The following is a 14,956-nucleotide window of genomic DNA, read 5'->3' as shown; positions in this document are numbered from 1 at the left end:
ATTCCTGGATCCGCCACTGGTTACGTAGCTAAAATGTCTATATATTTGCCACAAGTATTATTGTTGTAACAGGAATTTTCAAGCTTTTAGTTATAAATTTATATTTATGTAGCTAAAATGCAAACATAGCTATACAATCTATTCGTCATGGCTATAAAGGCAAAGCTTTTGCTACAAATTTTTATTCTTATGACAAAAACAATTAAGTTTTTAGTTACATATTAATCTTATCTATAGCAAAAAATATAAACTGTTAGCTATGTAAGTAAAATTCATACTTTTAACTACAATGAATGTCATAGCTAGAAATGCGTAATGTTCGACGTATTTCAACGATGACTATATCTTTGGCCGTCATTGACAATCAAACGTGGTCAGATCCACGATAGATCTGACTGGAAATTGTCATATTGGCGCACGATCGGTCATGTCCAATTGGTCATGCGCCGATACGGCAACTCCAGCCATCCTTTAACGGTGATGGTCGATTGCCCATATTTAATGGGTAGGTAAGGGTGTTTTTATTAATTTTTAATATTTTATTATAGGGTTGTTTAGTAAATTAACAAACTTAAAGGAGTGTTTTTTTTTTAACTTTTAAATCATACCTTGTAATAACCATCCAATTTTATTTTTTTTCAAAATATTATTATAAAAAATATCATACTAATACTAATGAACCAAATGCACCTTGTGCAAGCCATGCATACAGTCAAAAGATTTAGTTTATTTATTAATTTATTTTTTTGAAAAATCTTTAGAAAATGGACGATAATTTCCCATATTATTTTTAATCTTAGCCATTGGATTATAGGTTAAGCATCAAGCTCAACTTGGGCTTTCATAGTACCAAACTTTCTCTCCCCCATCCACATCTTTCGTCATTAAATAATCCAGTCAAATCTTGAACATCTTCAAGGCACTTTTGCCTTCTGCAATGACTGGAATACAGGTAATCAAGACAAATTAAAAGGGTTTAACTACTAATACATCTTCTAAAAGTTTTTTAATTACTAATTAATAAGTCTATTTTACACCAGCTGTTTACAACTAAGAGAAAAAAATACTTTCTCTTACAAGTTTCAACCAATTCCCACGTCCTGAAAACTGATATTTCTAAGTTAAACAACAGATAATAGTTTGAATTCTATTTGGTGGCTGAGAAAATTTTGAAGGTGCCAGTTTTCTGCTGTTTTCGCCAAGGTAATCAATTAAACTTAGCTTCTTTGGTAGTTATAATTTATGAAGCAAATATTTCAACTCAATTTATTGTTGAACTGATATGCTTATTTATCATGAATTTTGACGATTATATATTTCATAACAAAATCATTGTAGTTTTGAACAAGATATTTTAGTTTACCATGAATTTTAGAAACTTTTCATATCAAATGCAGTGAGTAACAAGAAAAAAGGTGAGATATGAGATATGGCAGAGTTTACAGTGAACTTTGCTATAGAAACCTTGGGTTCCTTGCTTGTCCAAGAAACCAAGTTGTTGAGAAGTGTAAAGAAAGAAGTTGAAAGCATCAAAAGAGAATTAGAGATCATCAGATCTTTTCTCAGGGATGCAGATACAAGGGCAGCAGCTGAAGAAGAAGGAGAAAGCAATGGAGGTGTCGTAAGTACTTGGGTAAAACAAGTAAGGGAAGAAGCTTATCACATTGAAGACGTCATAGATGAGTACATACTTAATGAAGCGAAGCATCATGAACATGATGGCAAAGGTCTCACTGTTTTTCTTCATAAAATGTGTTGCTTCATGAATGAAATTAAGGTGCGTCATGGAATTTCATCTGAGATTAAAGATATCAAATCATCACTTGTTGATATACAGAGAAGAGCGGAACACTATAACTTGAGGCACATAGATCAAGGAGATGTTGTTCCACACGACTCTCGAGTTGGTTCCTTTTTCATCCAAGACGCTGAAGTTGTGGGCATTGAATCTACTATAGACCAATTGATTGGTTTGTTGGTAAGTGGAACATCCAACCGTTCAGTGGTTGGACTTGTGGGCAAAGGAGGTCTTGGTAAGACAACTCTTGCCGGGAAAATTTATAAGAATGATACAGTGAAGAAGCATTTCGATTGCCAAGCTTGGATCACGGTTGGAAAAGAATGCACCAAAATGGATATACTAAGGAAAACTATACAAGAATTTGATCGTGTGACAGGGTTTACTCATGGAGAGATGGATAAAATGGAAGAGAATGATATGCTCACCGCACTAGATAGACAATTAAAGGACAAGTGTTGCATGGTTGTGTTCGATGACGTGTGGAAAACTGATTTTTGGGGATATATAGAGTATGCTTTAATTGAGAACAACAAAGGTAGTAGGATTATTCTCACAACCAGAAACAGGGGCATTGTTATCGGATTCCTTTTGTTAATGTCCATAGGCTACAACCCTTGCCTTCAGATAAGGCATTTGAACTTTTTTGTAGAAAGGCTTTTGGTCCTCAGGGGTGTTGTTCCCCCAATTTGGAGAGGAAATTGGTTAATGACATCATTTAAAAACATGTGGTAGGTTTCCAATGAATGTTGCAGTAGGTGGTATTTGATCAAACACAGAACAAGGTTGCTTTTGAATGGAAAAGTTACTTGATAACTGGGGTCACAGTTGGGAAGCAATCCATCTAAAAGATTGCAAAAGTTTTATTAGAGGTTATATGCTGCTCCTCACATCTAAAATCTGTTTGTTGTATTTGGTTTCTTTCCAGAAAGCGACTCAACAATTGTGCAAGGAAGATCCGTCTATGGTTGATTGATGAAGGCTTTGTCCATACTCCAAACGCCGCACACTGAACAGTTGCTCAAGAATCTTGATTGATCTCATTAACAGAAGTTGGTCAAGTAGTAAAGCGATTTCATTGGAAGACCTAGTATTGTCGAGTCACATGATCAATGCATGAGATTATTCTTAGAAGACACGAATATTGGGCTTCTTCTATTGTGAAAAAGCAACACTCAAATCTCTTGGCAAATTCGACGTATTTCAATACAGGAAGTGTTGATACATGTTCGCAGAGCATCAACACTCAAAAGATACGTCTGTTTTCTGTTTCAATGTTGTATAGGATGCGAACTCTTTCATGAAAGACTTGTTTGATTTAAGCTGATTGAAAAGGTGCTAGATTTTGAAAATGGCCCTATCTCTATCTTCCTGAAGGATGGGTAAACTTATCCATTTGTCACTACTTAAGTGTGAAAAATAAAAGTAAAGTACTTCCAGTCCATCGGAAGTTATCTCAACGCAAAGACCTGAATTTAAACATCTCTTGGTCACTGAGCTTCAAGTGACGATCAATAATCTAAAAAAATTGCTGTGCTACTAGGTACCGGTTCGCAGCAGTGGTGAATACGAATTGAAAAATACAAGAGGGGTTTGGCCTTTATTGGATTTGCGAAGTAGGGTTTGGTGTGAAGCTAATCTTTGAAGTACTCAGAGAGCGTTATGCGCTAAGCATACTCGAGAAAGTTGGAGTTAGGCTGACAACTGGAAATGGAAAAAGTCTTCTGTGCTGCATGGCAAATAGGAAAAACTGAATCTCTGATGGGTTAGCAGTCGACAATAGAGACGGAAGTTCTGTGATTAGAATCTAGGTTCGTCCACCTCATTGTCTTCAACTCCTCTATTTAACAGGAAATATGGAAGCTTTGCCAGATCTGGATATTTTAAAATTAATGTATAAATCAGAATTAGTTTGAACTGGTCAGGGTTAACAGATGATCCCATAAGCAGTCCTTCAAACCACTGCCTATATTATTGGGAACCTTCAGGCTATGGGACACATGCATGATAAGCAATTTCGTTAAAGAATTGGTTTCAACAAACTGCAAATTTTGTTCCTCTTTGACTTTAAAGAGTGGATCCAGTTATTATAGACAAAGTTGCAATGCCTAACCTTGAAGATCTTGCCTAAGACATGCCCCGATTGAAAGAGATTCCATATGGAATTGAACTTAAGAAACCTAAGAATTTTCTTTGGTTTTCTCTATGGGTTGCAAGAAAATTGTGTTATATGATAAACGATTGTGAAGTGGCAAAGTCCAACAATACCGGAGTAGTCCGTTCTCAATTTCAAAAGGAAGGAAATACATTTTATACCTACAGTATCTCTCATCTGTCTTGCCTATATTTGAGCGATTTAATTGAAGACGGTGCGAAAAACGAGTACCTCTCATATGTGAACAAACTAAGGTTATCTGTTAAATTATAGAACTTCAGTGATCTTGATTTATATCTCATTAACCTAGAAAAGGAAAAAATCGTATTATTTGTTCATGGCACATGATGTAGGGTGTGTTTTGACTTTTAATTAAAAAAATATGACTTTTGTAATTTACTTATAAAATCAAATTATTTTTTTCTGATACACAGTCTAATTATCATAATAAATGTAAACTTAAATAAATATATGTTAAAGAACTCTTATATTTATTATATTATTTTTATTTTAAATTACCTTAATTATTTGATTAAGTTCCACGTTGCCGAACTCTAGGTACCAACGCCTTGAACCTCTTCGTCGAATTTTTTTTTGGCGATTAGGTAACGATTAGCTATCAAAATAATTCAATTTTACAACTCTATCTATATCTATCATTTCCTTGCAATATTGCAATGTTAGTCGGGTCTAATAGAAGAAGTTCAGAGTGGTTGCCTTTCTAGGTTAGGAATCCAAGCCAAAGTAATCATTTTTCAATTTAAAATTAATGGTCGTATGTAAGATGACTTAGACGACACTATAATCTTTAAACCAAAATTTGAATAATGGCTTTTTTTTGTTCACCTATAAATAATTAGGCTTGTGTTTTTTCCTATAATGATTAAACAGAGATGTATCTTGGATTGGTAGAAGATAATGATTAATTGTCCTTCAGCACGTGAATAAACAGCAAGTAATTTAAATTTATCACACTTCTTTCTTGGAATGATGTATATACTGGTGCGATACTGGCTAGTGTGTATGTATCTTCTGGATAATGTGAGTAGGAGGTTCAAGTTATTAACATTGCATGTTGTTCATCATTTCATGTGTAATGCTAAAATACATGCTTGATTGCTTTGTGTTGGTGTTAGTTTGTATACTGTGCTTTGTATCAGGCAGATATATTTTCTTTCAATCAAGGAGTGGCTTGTCTGGTTACATCATTGATGGTATATGGTCTACATAATGAAATGATTTGTTAAAATACTAATTGTGAATATTTAGTATAGATATATATAATAAAATACAAGGAATAATACTAATTGCAAGGCTACAAAGGAAAAATAAGTGTGATTCTAAAAGATGATAAAAAAATTGAGTCAGAAGTGACATTTAGAGATTATTAATAATAAACAAGAAAAGCTTTGTTTTTTTACTTTTATTTTTTGACAAATCTTGTGGAAAATGGGCGATAATTTCCCATGATATTATTAAGCTTAGCCTTGGGTTTGTAGGTTAGCATCAAACCCATTTGGGCTTTATAGTAGAATGAAGACTGGAAGCACTTTCACAAAAAAATTATCTATCGAATGCGATGTTTTTACTCTTCTCTATCACACAATTATTCTTCTGAGTCAAATGTGGCGGCCCCACCGCCATAAAATAACAGAAGGCACCGTTATTGGCTGTCACAACCGCCGTCTTTGGCCAATTTTGGCTGGTAATGAAAGTATCCTCCCACCATTATTAGACTACAATCATAATAATATAATGATTATTCAGGGGACAATATCTTGTTGGTATTATAAAATAAGAAAGTAAACTAAACTTTTATTGTCCTCACCCCAATTCCGTCACCAATAATCCTATAATTGCAACTTCTACTCCGATTTTCACTGTCATATCGATAATTCGTATACAATTATGAGTTTTGGTGACCCCACAACACCACCTCTCTTCCCGTTTCACTCATCAAAATCTCAACTTACTGTAGACAAGTCACACCAATAACGATTAGGGTTTGGGCCCGCACAATTCTCTTCACGATCAATATTCATTTGATTTATAATTGATTGTTAATCTTCCAAAACCAATAGTATTTACTGTTTTAATATATGAGTATATTTGATTACGTCCCATTTTCTTAGGTAATTTAAGATTACTTGGTAATCTTATTTTTGTACAATTTTACCCCTTATTATATAATTTTTTTGGCAATAATAGTCCTTATGTTTGAAAATTAATTTACATAATCTCATTACAATTGTCCCTATCATTTAATTAAATTTTAGACGATAATGCCCTATATATTATAGGGCATCCAAGATCCTCGTTTACCACCACTCACGGCCATACCACAGCAAGCTCCAAGTTGTCGTGGCCTGATATGGACATAGATCTAGTGGACATGTCCAGATGCATGGCTTCTGCCCTTACACGATAGAGAATTGGCTGATTAATTACGACCAGTAACTTTGAGCTGTTAATGATGGTCCTTGTTTGGTATTGTAGATTTGGCCACTTTCGACAATCCATGAGGATCTGACCGAAAATGGCCATTATCGAGCATAACGACCGAAACAGATCTCCCATAAAGAACCATTCGTTATCCAGCCACTTATCCGCCTCTGGCAAGTGGTTGCATGGCGCCATCGTGGCTTAAGGTGGAGTGACGAGTTGGTTGTTAAGTTTTAAAAACTTTTTCATGTAAGGGTGGTTTTAGCAATATTAACGTGAGGTTAACAAAATTAATCAAAAACAATATTATATAATATTAATTCAAAGAGAGCATAGTAAATTCATAATTATACCGCCCAATTTATTCCTCTCCACCAAACAAGTATTATTAAACATAACCACCAATTTATTTCAGTCAAACCAAACACTTTTCTAACAATCTCAGAATCTATATTTTTCCATTAATATAACTTCCCAGTAAATAACATTACCTGAACCAAAGAACACCTTAAAAAGTCTGTGGGTGGAAAAATTCATTAAGTCATTATTTGTAGGAAAAAGTCGTTATCATTACTAAATTTAATGGAAATAATATGTGCAATATTTTTGTAGTAAAAGAGAATACATATGATTAAAAATAAAATAAAAGGAATAATATAAGAAGGCTATAAAGGAAAATAATTGATTTGAGAATAATATATAACTAATGAAAAAAATACTAATTGACTATAATTAAGTAAAACACTTTAGCTTGACCACCAATTGACTAATAACAATGAACCCCCTTTCAGAAAAAAAAAAACCACAAAACTAAATAAATAAATTTCTTTTCAATAGTTAAAAATATATCAAACAATCCAATTCAATTAAAAATAAAAACAACAAAAGCTATTTCTCAATGGGCAATTCTGAAGAATCAAATCAAATATTTCGCTTAGAATTACATTCCACCTAAATGAAATATTCTCAACGTTCATGTTTATCAAAAAATTTAGAGAAATAAATACTTAAAGTGTCTAGAATTTGTCATTTGTTCCTATAATGAAACTAAGCGTTACAAGTAAAATCTAAAGTGGTCTCCGACTAGCTACCACTCACTAGTCGAAGATTTTGTAATTACGTCATTGACAAAAAAAAAAGAAAAATAATAAAGCAAGATTGTTATTAGTCATTAGATAAGTTTGCATTCAAGCAGTCTTCGTTCTACTATTGCTTATAAAGTATTTTTATTAATTTATTCAATAACATTACGAATTCAACTTATCTACTTTTTTATCTATACGTTATCGAAAGCTCAAAAGTTATCGAGACCTCTAAAGATTCTGACAACAATCATCTCGAAAATTACTCAAACTAGATAAATCATGTATGATATGGACTTTAAAATATATTATTACAAAAAAATTTTGATAGAAATAAGTGGAAGATGTTCTTGGCTCTTGGTTTTGATTCCTCTACTGATACGCGATTTAATGAGAGGTTATGGACGGTAGTATGCTATGCTTAGTCTTTCATGAGAATAGGTAAGATGTGCGAACTATCAAAACAAATTAAACACAAAAAAACAAACAAAAAAAAAAAAATATTTATTAAAAAAAAAAAAAAGTTGAAGTCTCAATAAATTATTTTGTAAATATTAATGCTAACAATAGTGCGATGATGAAAAACGCCAAAAACTTTTTAACTATTTTTATATGTTATTCTATTAAGAAAAACAAATTCAAAATTTGAACTCGTGAGATTATTTTCAGACAAAAAATTAAACCACCTTTAATGAATAGTCCAAAAAGCGGAAGTTAATTGAAATCACCAATGAGAGCTAATTTGGAACTGATTCTAGGTTTATCTTAGGCCAAATTGAAGTCATCTAAAGATTTAATTCCTCTTAGGATCAAAGTATTATTATTATCATTAATTATTTTCACAATAGAACAAAAATGAGTGTTTGCGAGCTGATCGACATAGTGCCCGTGTTTGGCTGTTATTCTTTTTTCTCAAAGTTGCTTTTGATGCTGACACTCAAATACAAATACAAGTAGCAAATTGTAAGAATGAAAAGACTTTCAGAAAACCCAAGAACGGTTTACTCTCTTTGCGGTTCAGATTCGAACTGGTAATATTATGGTTTAGACCTCAGAGTTTTGTGTCACGTGAGCAGATTCCGGCAGCGGAGCAAACACTCTCTTATATCACTATTTTTAAAGTGAGAAAATTAATGTTAAAACCCAATATTAACAGATATAAAATTAAGGTTTCAACTGAATTTTAATTAAGAAAACTAGGTGGAGGGAAACAAAAGGTTGAGAGTGGCATACAGGTTTTTAATATTTCATTAAAAGTAAGTTTGACGGCATGCGTGGGCCTAAAAGTAGAAATAAATAACAGATATATTGTAAATTCAGTTGCTACCTTCTCTCAGATGAGTAGCTGTTTCCTTCAAGTGCTACAATTCTCCCACATTTCTTTTATAATTCTGTTTCTGAAAAACTTTACCCGCCACACCACTCTGTTGCATGATGACGTCCATGAGTGTTACTTGTATGCGATTGTTTACCATTACACTGTCTATCTGTGACCACGGGCACGAAAACTTTGACATTTGTTCGGCGGACGTTTTCAAGAATGATATGCAAAAAATCATTTTCAACCATACATATCAAATTGCTGCAAGTTTGATATCAAATTAATGTAACTTTATGTGTAAAACATTATTACATTTTTAATCTATTGTATTAAATGTTACATTAAAAATAATATTTTTTAGAATATTTTTTTTATTAATAATCAATAATTAATCTATTTCATTAATTATATATATATTACTTTAAAAATTATACTAATTTAATAAAATTAAACATGTATTTAATCAAATAAACATTATATTTAATATAAAAAAAATATTACATCTAATATAAAATGCCACCAATATATATATATTATTCCGATAAATTATAAATAATCTATCGGGATACTAAATTATTATTTTAGTTTATGTTGTATTTTTTTTTTAATTTTCGTGTTTTTAAATTAGTGTTAATTTTTATTTTGAGTTATTGTAGTTTAATATTTGCATTGAATAAAGTTTTGTTTTTAATTTTTCATCATTTTTTGAATTATATAATTATTATGAATTTATTATTATAAATAATAATCAAATTAACATAAATACAAATAAAAAAAAATTATATTATTTGAACAGTGCCACGCCAAATTTAACAGTGCTACACCAAATTTGGCATGACACTATGCATTTATACCAAATTGGTGTAATGTTTGACGCTGGCTTGGAGGTCATCTTTCATTCCATTTTTGTGTTTTTACACCAAAATGACGTTGGGTTGGAGATGCCCTAAGGGTATGCATACAAATGGTGTGGGAGAATGTCACGATCTTATTCCTTAATGTCGTGACAAAAGCAGAAAGTGTAGAGAGTGTATGAGGTTGAAGGGTTTCGCAAAGCATTTACATGGGGTGTGACAGTTGAGACGTCAAGTGTGTTTCGTCTTGACACATTGGCAATGTTGTATATGATATTTTAGGAGGGAGGTGCCAGTGAAAGGAGAGTGCATGAGTTCTTAGGAGTTGTTCTTCATAGTCGACGATGAAGAATAGATTAGACCATCCTTGCACAAACCAATTGCTTAAATATTATGAGTTTATAGTTACTTTTTCGATAAAGTTTATGTTAGTCAGCATTTAAACAAAGATACCAACTATTGTTTACTATTTTCCTTTGTCGACTATTTCAAGTTTAAAGTTTGTTGTTATAAATCTATTATTAAAAAAAAAAAAAGGTAATTTTGTTCTTAATTGAAGAAATATTACACGTAAAAAATACTTATTTAAAATTTCTATTCAAAGTCTTGGTCAATTTTATGTAATTTTTTTTTTTTTGTTGCTAATTTCAAATAAAGATTAGGAATAATTAATCTCTTATTATAGCAAACAAATTTTGAATTAATAATATTATCCAATTAATGGCAACTAATTGATTGGTAGTTTACCTTAATATAGTATTGTTCAATGTTGACAGGGTTATGCATGCTTCACTTATTTCATAAACAATTTAAGATAAAGTTTTAAGCTATTAATTAATCATCATAACATAAATAATGATACATAAAAATAAATATTAAATTTATCGTGACACATAATAAATAATAAATAGTAGAGAATAAATAATTTAGAAATACGATAACATAAAATAATAAGTTCAAAATTGACTTTATTATAAGAAATTAGGTAAAAAGTTTTGTTATTTTCTCCAAGGGAATATTATTGGCNATAAATAAATAAATCAAGATGTTATTATCATTAGATGAGTTGCATTCAAAGCAAAGTCTTAGCTTCTACTATTGCTTATAAATTAATTTTATTTAATTTTTCATAACATTACGATATCATATCTATACGTTATCGATAACTCAAAAAAGTTATCGAGACACTCTAAAAAGTCTTGACAACATATCAAATTCCGAAAAATTAACTCAAAATATGAAATCATGTATGATATGGACTTTAAATATATTTAAAAAAAATGTTTGATAGAAATAAGTTAAGATGTCTCTTGGCTCAGGTTTGATTCCTCATATGAGTATCTGCGATTTAAGTGGGGGGTTGTGACGGTAGGTCACTATGCTAGTCTTTCATGAGAATTAGTTAAGATGTGCGTAAACTAATTTGAACACCTTGATTAAAAAAAAAAAAAAGTTGAAATGTCTCATAAATCTATTTTTAAATATAATGCTAAAAACTAGTGCATGATGAAAAAACGACCAAAAACTATTTTAATATTTTTATTATGAATATTAAGAAAAACAAATTCAAAATTTTGAATCGTGAGATTATTTTCAGATCAAAAATTAAACCACCTTTAATGAATTAGTCAAAAAGAGGGAAGTTAATTGAAATCACCAATGAAGCTAATTTGGAACTTATTCTAGTTTATCTTAAGGCCAACTTGAAGAGCATCTAAAGATTTAATTCCTCTTAGGATCAAAGTTATTATTATTATCATTATTACTTTATTATTGCAAATAGAAACAAAAAATGAAGTGTTTGCGCTGACTCGACAATAGTGCCGTGTTTGCTTTCTTTTTCTCAAAAGTGCTTTTGTGCTTGCACACTCAAATACCAAATACAAGTAGCAAAATTGGAAGAATGAAAAAGACTTTCAGAACCAAGAACGGTTTACTCTCTTTGCGGTCTCAGATTCGAATCTGTTAATATTATTGGTTATAGACCTCAGAGTTTTTGGTCACGTGTAGCAGATTCCGGCCAGCGTTGAGCAAAACTCTCTTCTATAATATTTTAAAGTGAGAAAATTAAATGTTAAACCCAATATTAACAGATAAAATTTAAGGTTAAACTGAATTTAATTAAGAAAACTAGGTGAGATGAGAAACAAAAGAGTTGAGCTGGCAAAATGTTTATTTAATTAATTTTCATTAAAAGTAGTTTTGACGGCATCTCGGGGCCCTAAAATAGAAATAAAAATAACAGATATATTGTAATTCAGTTGCTCCTTNTTATCCTTTAATAATATATTTATTACGATAATCAACAAAAAAAAAAAAAAAAATAAAAATTATATGTTCATTGAAGTTTGTCACCATCCATAAATTCTGTCTATTTTTCTTTTTTCTTTTTATGGTTACTACTAGATTCCACTACAGTATCACAAGCAATATCTGATTGGTTTCCATCACTGTTGACTTTTACTGATCTTAATTTATTTTATGAATTTGTATTTTTAACATTATATTATGTTAGATAAGTTGAGAAAATAAATACTTAATTCTTATAAATATATTGTTGTGTATATGAAAATGTTAATATATATGTTATATTATTGATAGATAAAATCAACAAATATTTAATTTTAAAGAAATTATATATATTCTTGTAAATAAAAATATCAGGTCTAAAAATAAAAAGAGTAAAACCATAATTATACAAATCTTTTCATAGTTAATAAAGAGTAAAAATACATTGCAAACACTCCACTCCTTCATAAAACAATTAACAAGATCATGAAGATCCAACATCTTGAAATGGACACACCAAAAATAATCATTAACAACGGAATTAATGAAACGACATTTTATTGATGAGAAGGATACCTATTTTTGACTCTTAGCACTTTGCTTTGTAATAATTGAAGTCATTAGAGTTAATTAATTATAAATATCTAGAGATTGTTAGGTAATTATTTAAAAAAAAAAAAAAAAAAAAGGAGGGGAAGGAAGTCCTCTAAAAGGTTGCCAAGTTTAGAGTGTGTCTAGAAGATTATGAAACTAAAACTAGAAAAGAGAAGATAAGGCCTCCAGGACTCAGTTGAGTAGCTTTCATGCCTCGGTTCAATTCAAAGAATGGTATGAACAAATTTTATTTAATAAAATCTCATTTTTCTCCTTTTTGTAAACTTTAACAATTTGACTTCTTGTCTCAGCTACAATTCTAAGTTAAACAGCTGATAGTTTGAATTTTGTTTGGTGGCTCAGACAATTTTGAAGGTGTCAGTTTTCTGTTGTTTATGCAAATTTTTTTGTTTGTTTGTTATCTTTTCTTTTATTCTGAAAATGTAATTAAGTTTTAACTTTTTATTTTTATTTTTATTGAATTGACAGGCTTCTATAAACAAAGAAGAACCACGTTCTATTTTCTTAGATCACATTCAAATATCATCTAATCAATTAAAGTTAGTTTCTTTGGTAGTTATATGAATTTCATAACAAAATCATTGTAGTTTTGAATAAGATATTTTACAATTAATTTGTTGCAAAACTGACTGCAAGTTAGTTACTGAATGCATTCTATTATAAGTATTGTAGAAATAGATTAGCTAGTTATTAATTTATGCTGGATTAGATTATTAATTGTGTTTTTAGTTTAGGACATAGGGATACATGCTTTTTTAAAATTTTATTAAGCAAACCTTGATAATATGAAGAAAAAAAATTCATATATTGATAGAAAATTTTAAATAAATTTAATAAATCATATTGTGATTTCCCTATTAATAGCGAAACATAAATTTTAGAAACATTTGATATCAATGCAGTGAGTAACAAGAAAAATAAGTGAGATATGAGATATGGCAGAGTTTACAGTGAACTTTTCTATACTTGGGTTCCTTGCTTGTCCAAGAAACCAAGTTGTTAAGAAGTGTAAAGAAAGAAGTTGAAAGCATCAAAAGAGAATTGGAGATCATCAGATCTTTCCTCAAGGATGCAGATACAAGGGCAGCAGCCGAAGAAGAAGGAGAAAGCAATGGAGGTGGCATGAGTACTTGGGTAAAACAAGTAAGAGAAGAAGCTTATCACATTGAAGACGTCATAGATGAGTATGTACTTAATAAGGCAAAGCATCATGAGCATGATGGCAAAGGTCTCACTGGTTTCCTTCGTAAAATGTGTTGCTTCATGAAGGAACTTAAGGTGTGTCATGAAATTTCATCTAAGATTAAAGATATCAAATCATCACTTGCTGATATACAGAGAAGAGCGGAATACTATAACTTGAGGCACATAGATCAAGGAGATGTTATATTGCACGACTCTCGAGTTGGTTCCTTTTTCATCCAAGGCGATGAAGTTGTGGGCATCGAATCTATCAGAGAACAATTGATTGGTTTGTTGGTAAGTGGAACATCCAACCGTTCAGTGGTTGTAGTTGTGGGCGAAGGAGGACTTGGCAGGACCATTCTTGCCGGGAAAATTTATAACAATAATATAGTGAAGAAGCATTTTGATTACCAGGCTTAGATTACAGTTGGGAAAGAATGCACCAAAATAGACATACTAAGGAAAACAATACAAGAATTTGACCATGTGACATGGTCTACTCATGGAGAGATGGACAAAATGGAAGAGAATGATCTACTCGCCACACTGGGGAGAAATAGGGGTGTAAACGAGCCGAGCTTTTGAATTATCGAGCTCGGCTCGTTTACAACAATGTCGAGCTCGAGTTCGAGCTCGAGCCTGACGAGCCTCAAAATTGAGACTCGAGCTCGATCAAACCACCATTTATCCGTGTTTGATCGAGCCAAGTTCCCCTTTTTTACAACAATCTGCCTGCGTACAACATTTCATATTAACATCCAATGTTGAATTAACCATGACAGTTCCGAGCATTACAAAATGTCTATTACCTTACAAAATCAAAAAACAGTTCTGAATATATACAAATAACATTCTTAGGAGTACATATACAATCCACCAATCAAAATCACTATCCACCAGTAGGACTGCAGTAGGCCTGTGTTCGATGAAAACCACAATTTCCCCCTGCCTCTAGAAAATGTTNCCATTGAGGGATCGCATATCTCTGCATATCATTAAATCCCTCCTCCTCAACAACAGTAAATGGATGCTCATGCATAAGCACCCAATTGGCAACTAGTTCTCTCATATTAACCATTTCAAATTTCCCAATGGTAAGAATAGGGACAAGATTATCAGTTACACCACTTGTACCCATATCTCCTGCTTGCGCCTGGAAAAACCTTTGTTGTTGCTTTTGGAAAAGAATTCGCCTTACACAACTATTCAAATGTC

The 14,956-nt window shown here is 31.4% G+C and overlaps 1 protein-coding gene across 1 annotated transcript; it reads left to right on the top strand.

The window, feature by feature from the left end:
• Window positions 1–1,154: 1,154 nt before the first annotated feature.
• Window positions 1,155–14,161, top strand: LOC116107249 (disease resistance protein RPP8-like). Its single transcript, XM_031393545.1, has 3 exons — window positions 1,155–1,203; window positions 1,398–2,336; window positions 13,545–14,161. Exons 2-3 carry the CDS (start codon window positions 1,430–1,432, stop codon window positions 14,159–14,161), a joined length of 1,524 nt encoding a protein of 507 aa, XP_031249405.1. The 5' UTR covers window positions 1,155–1,203; window positions 1,398–1,429.
• The last annotated feature ends 795 nt before the right edge of the window (window positions 14,162–14,956 follow it).

The sequence above is a fragment of the Pistacia vera genome, unplaced genomic scaffold (assembly GCF_008641045.1).
Source record: "Pistacia vera cultivar Batoury unplaced genomic scaffold, PisVer_v2 Contig530, whole genome shotgun sequence".
NCBI lineage: Eukaryota > Viridiplantae > Streptophyta > Magnoliopsida > Sapindales > Anacardiaceae > Pistacia > Pistacia vera.
Note: the sequence above shows the minus strand (reverse complement) of the source record. Positions and strands in the feature narration are given on the sequence as shown.

Excerpts from the sequence above, each read along its gene's own strand:
- LOC116107249 (XM_031393545.1), top strand. The coding sequence starts at position 1,430 with ATGGCAGAGTTTACAGTGAACTTTGCTATAGAAACCTTGGGTTCCTTG. Across the intron at positions 2,337-13,544 it reads TTTAATTGAGAACAACAAAG|AAACCAAGTTGTTAAGAAGT; the intron begins GTAGTAGGATTA and ends TGCTTGTCCAAG.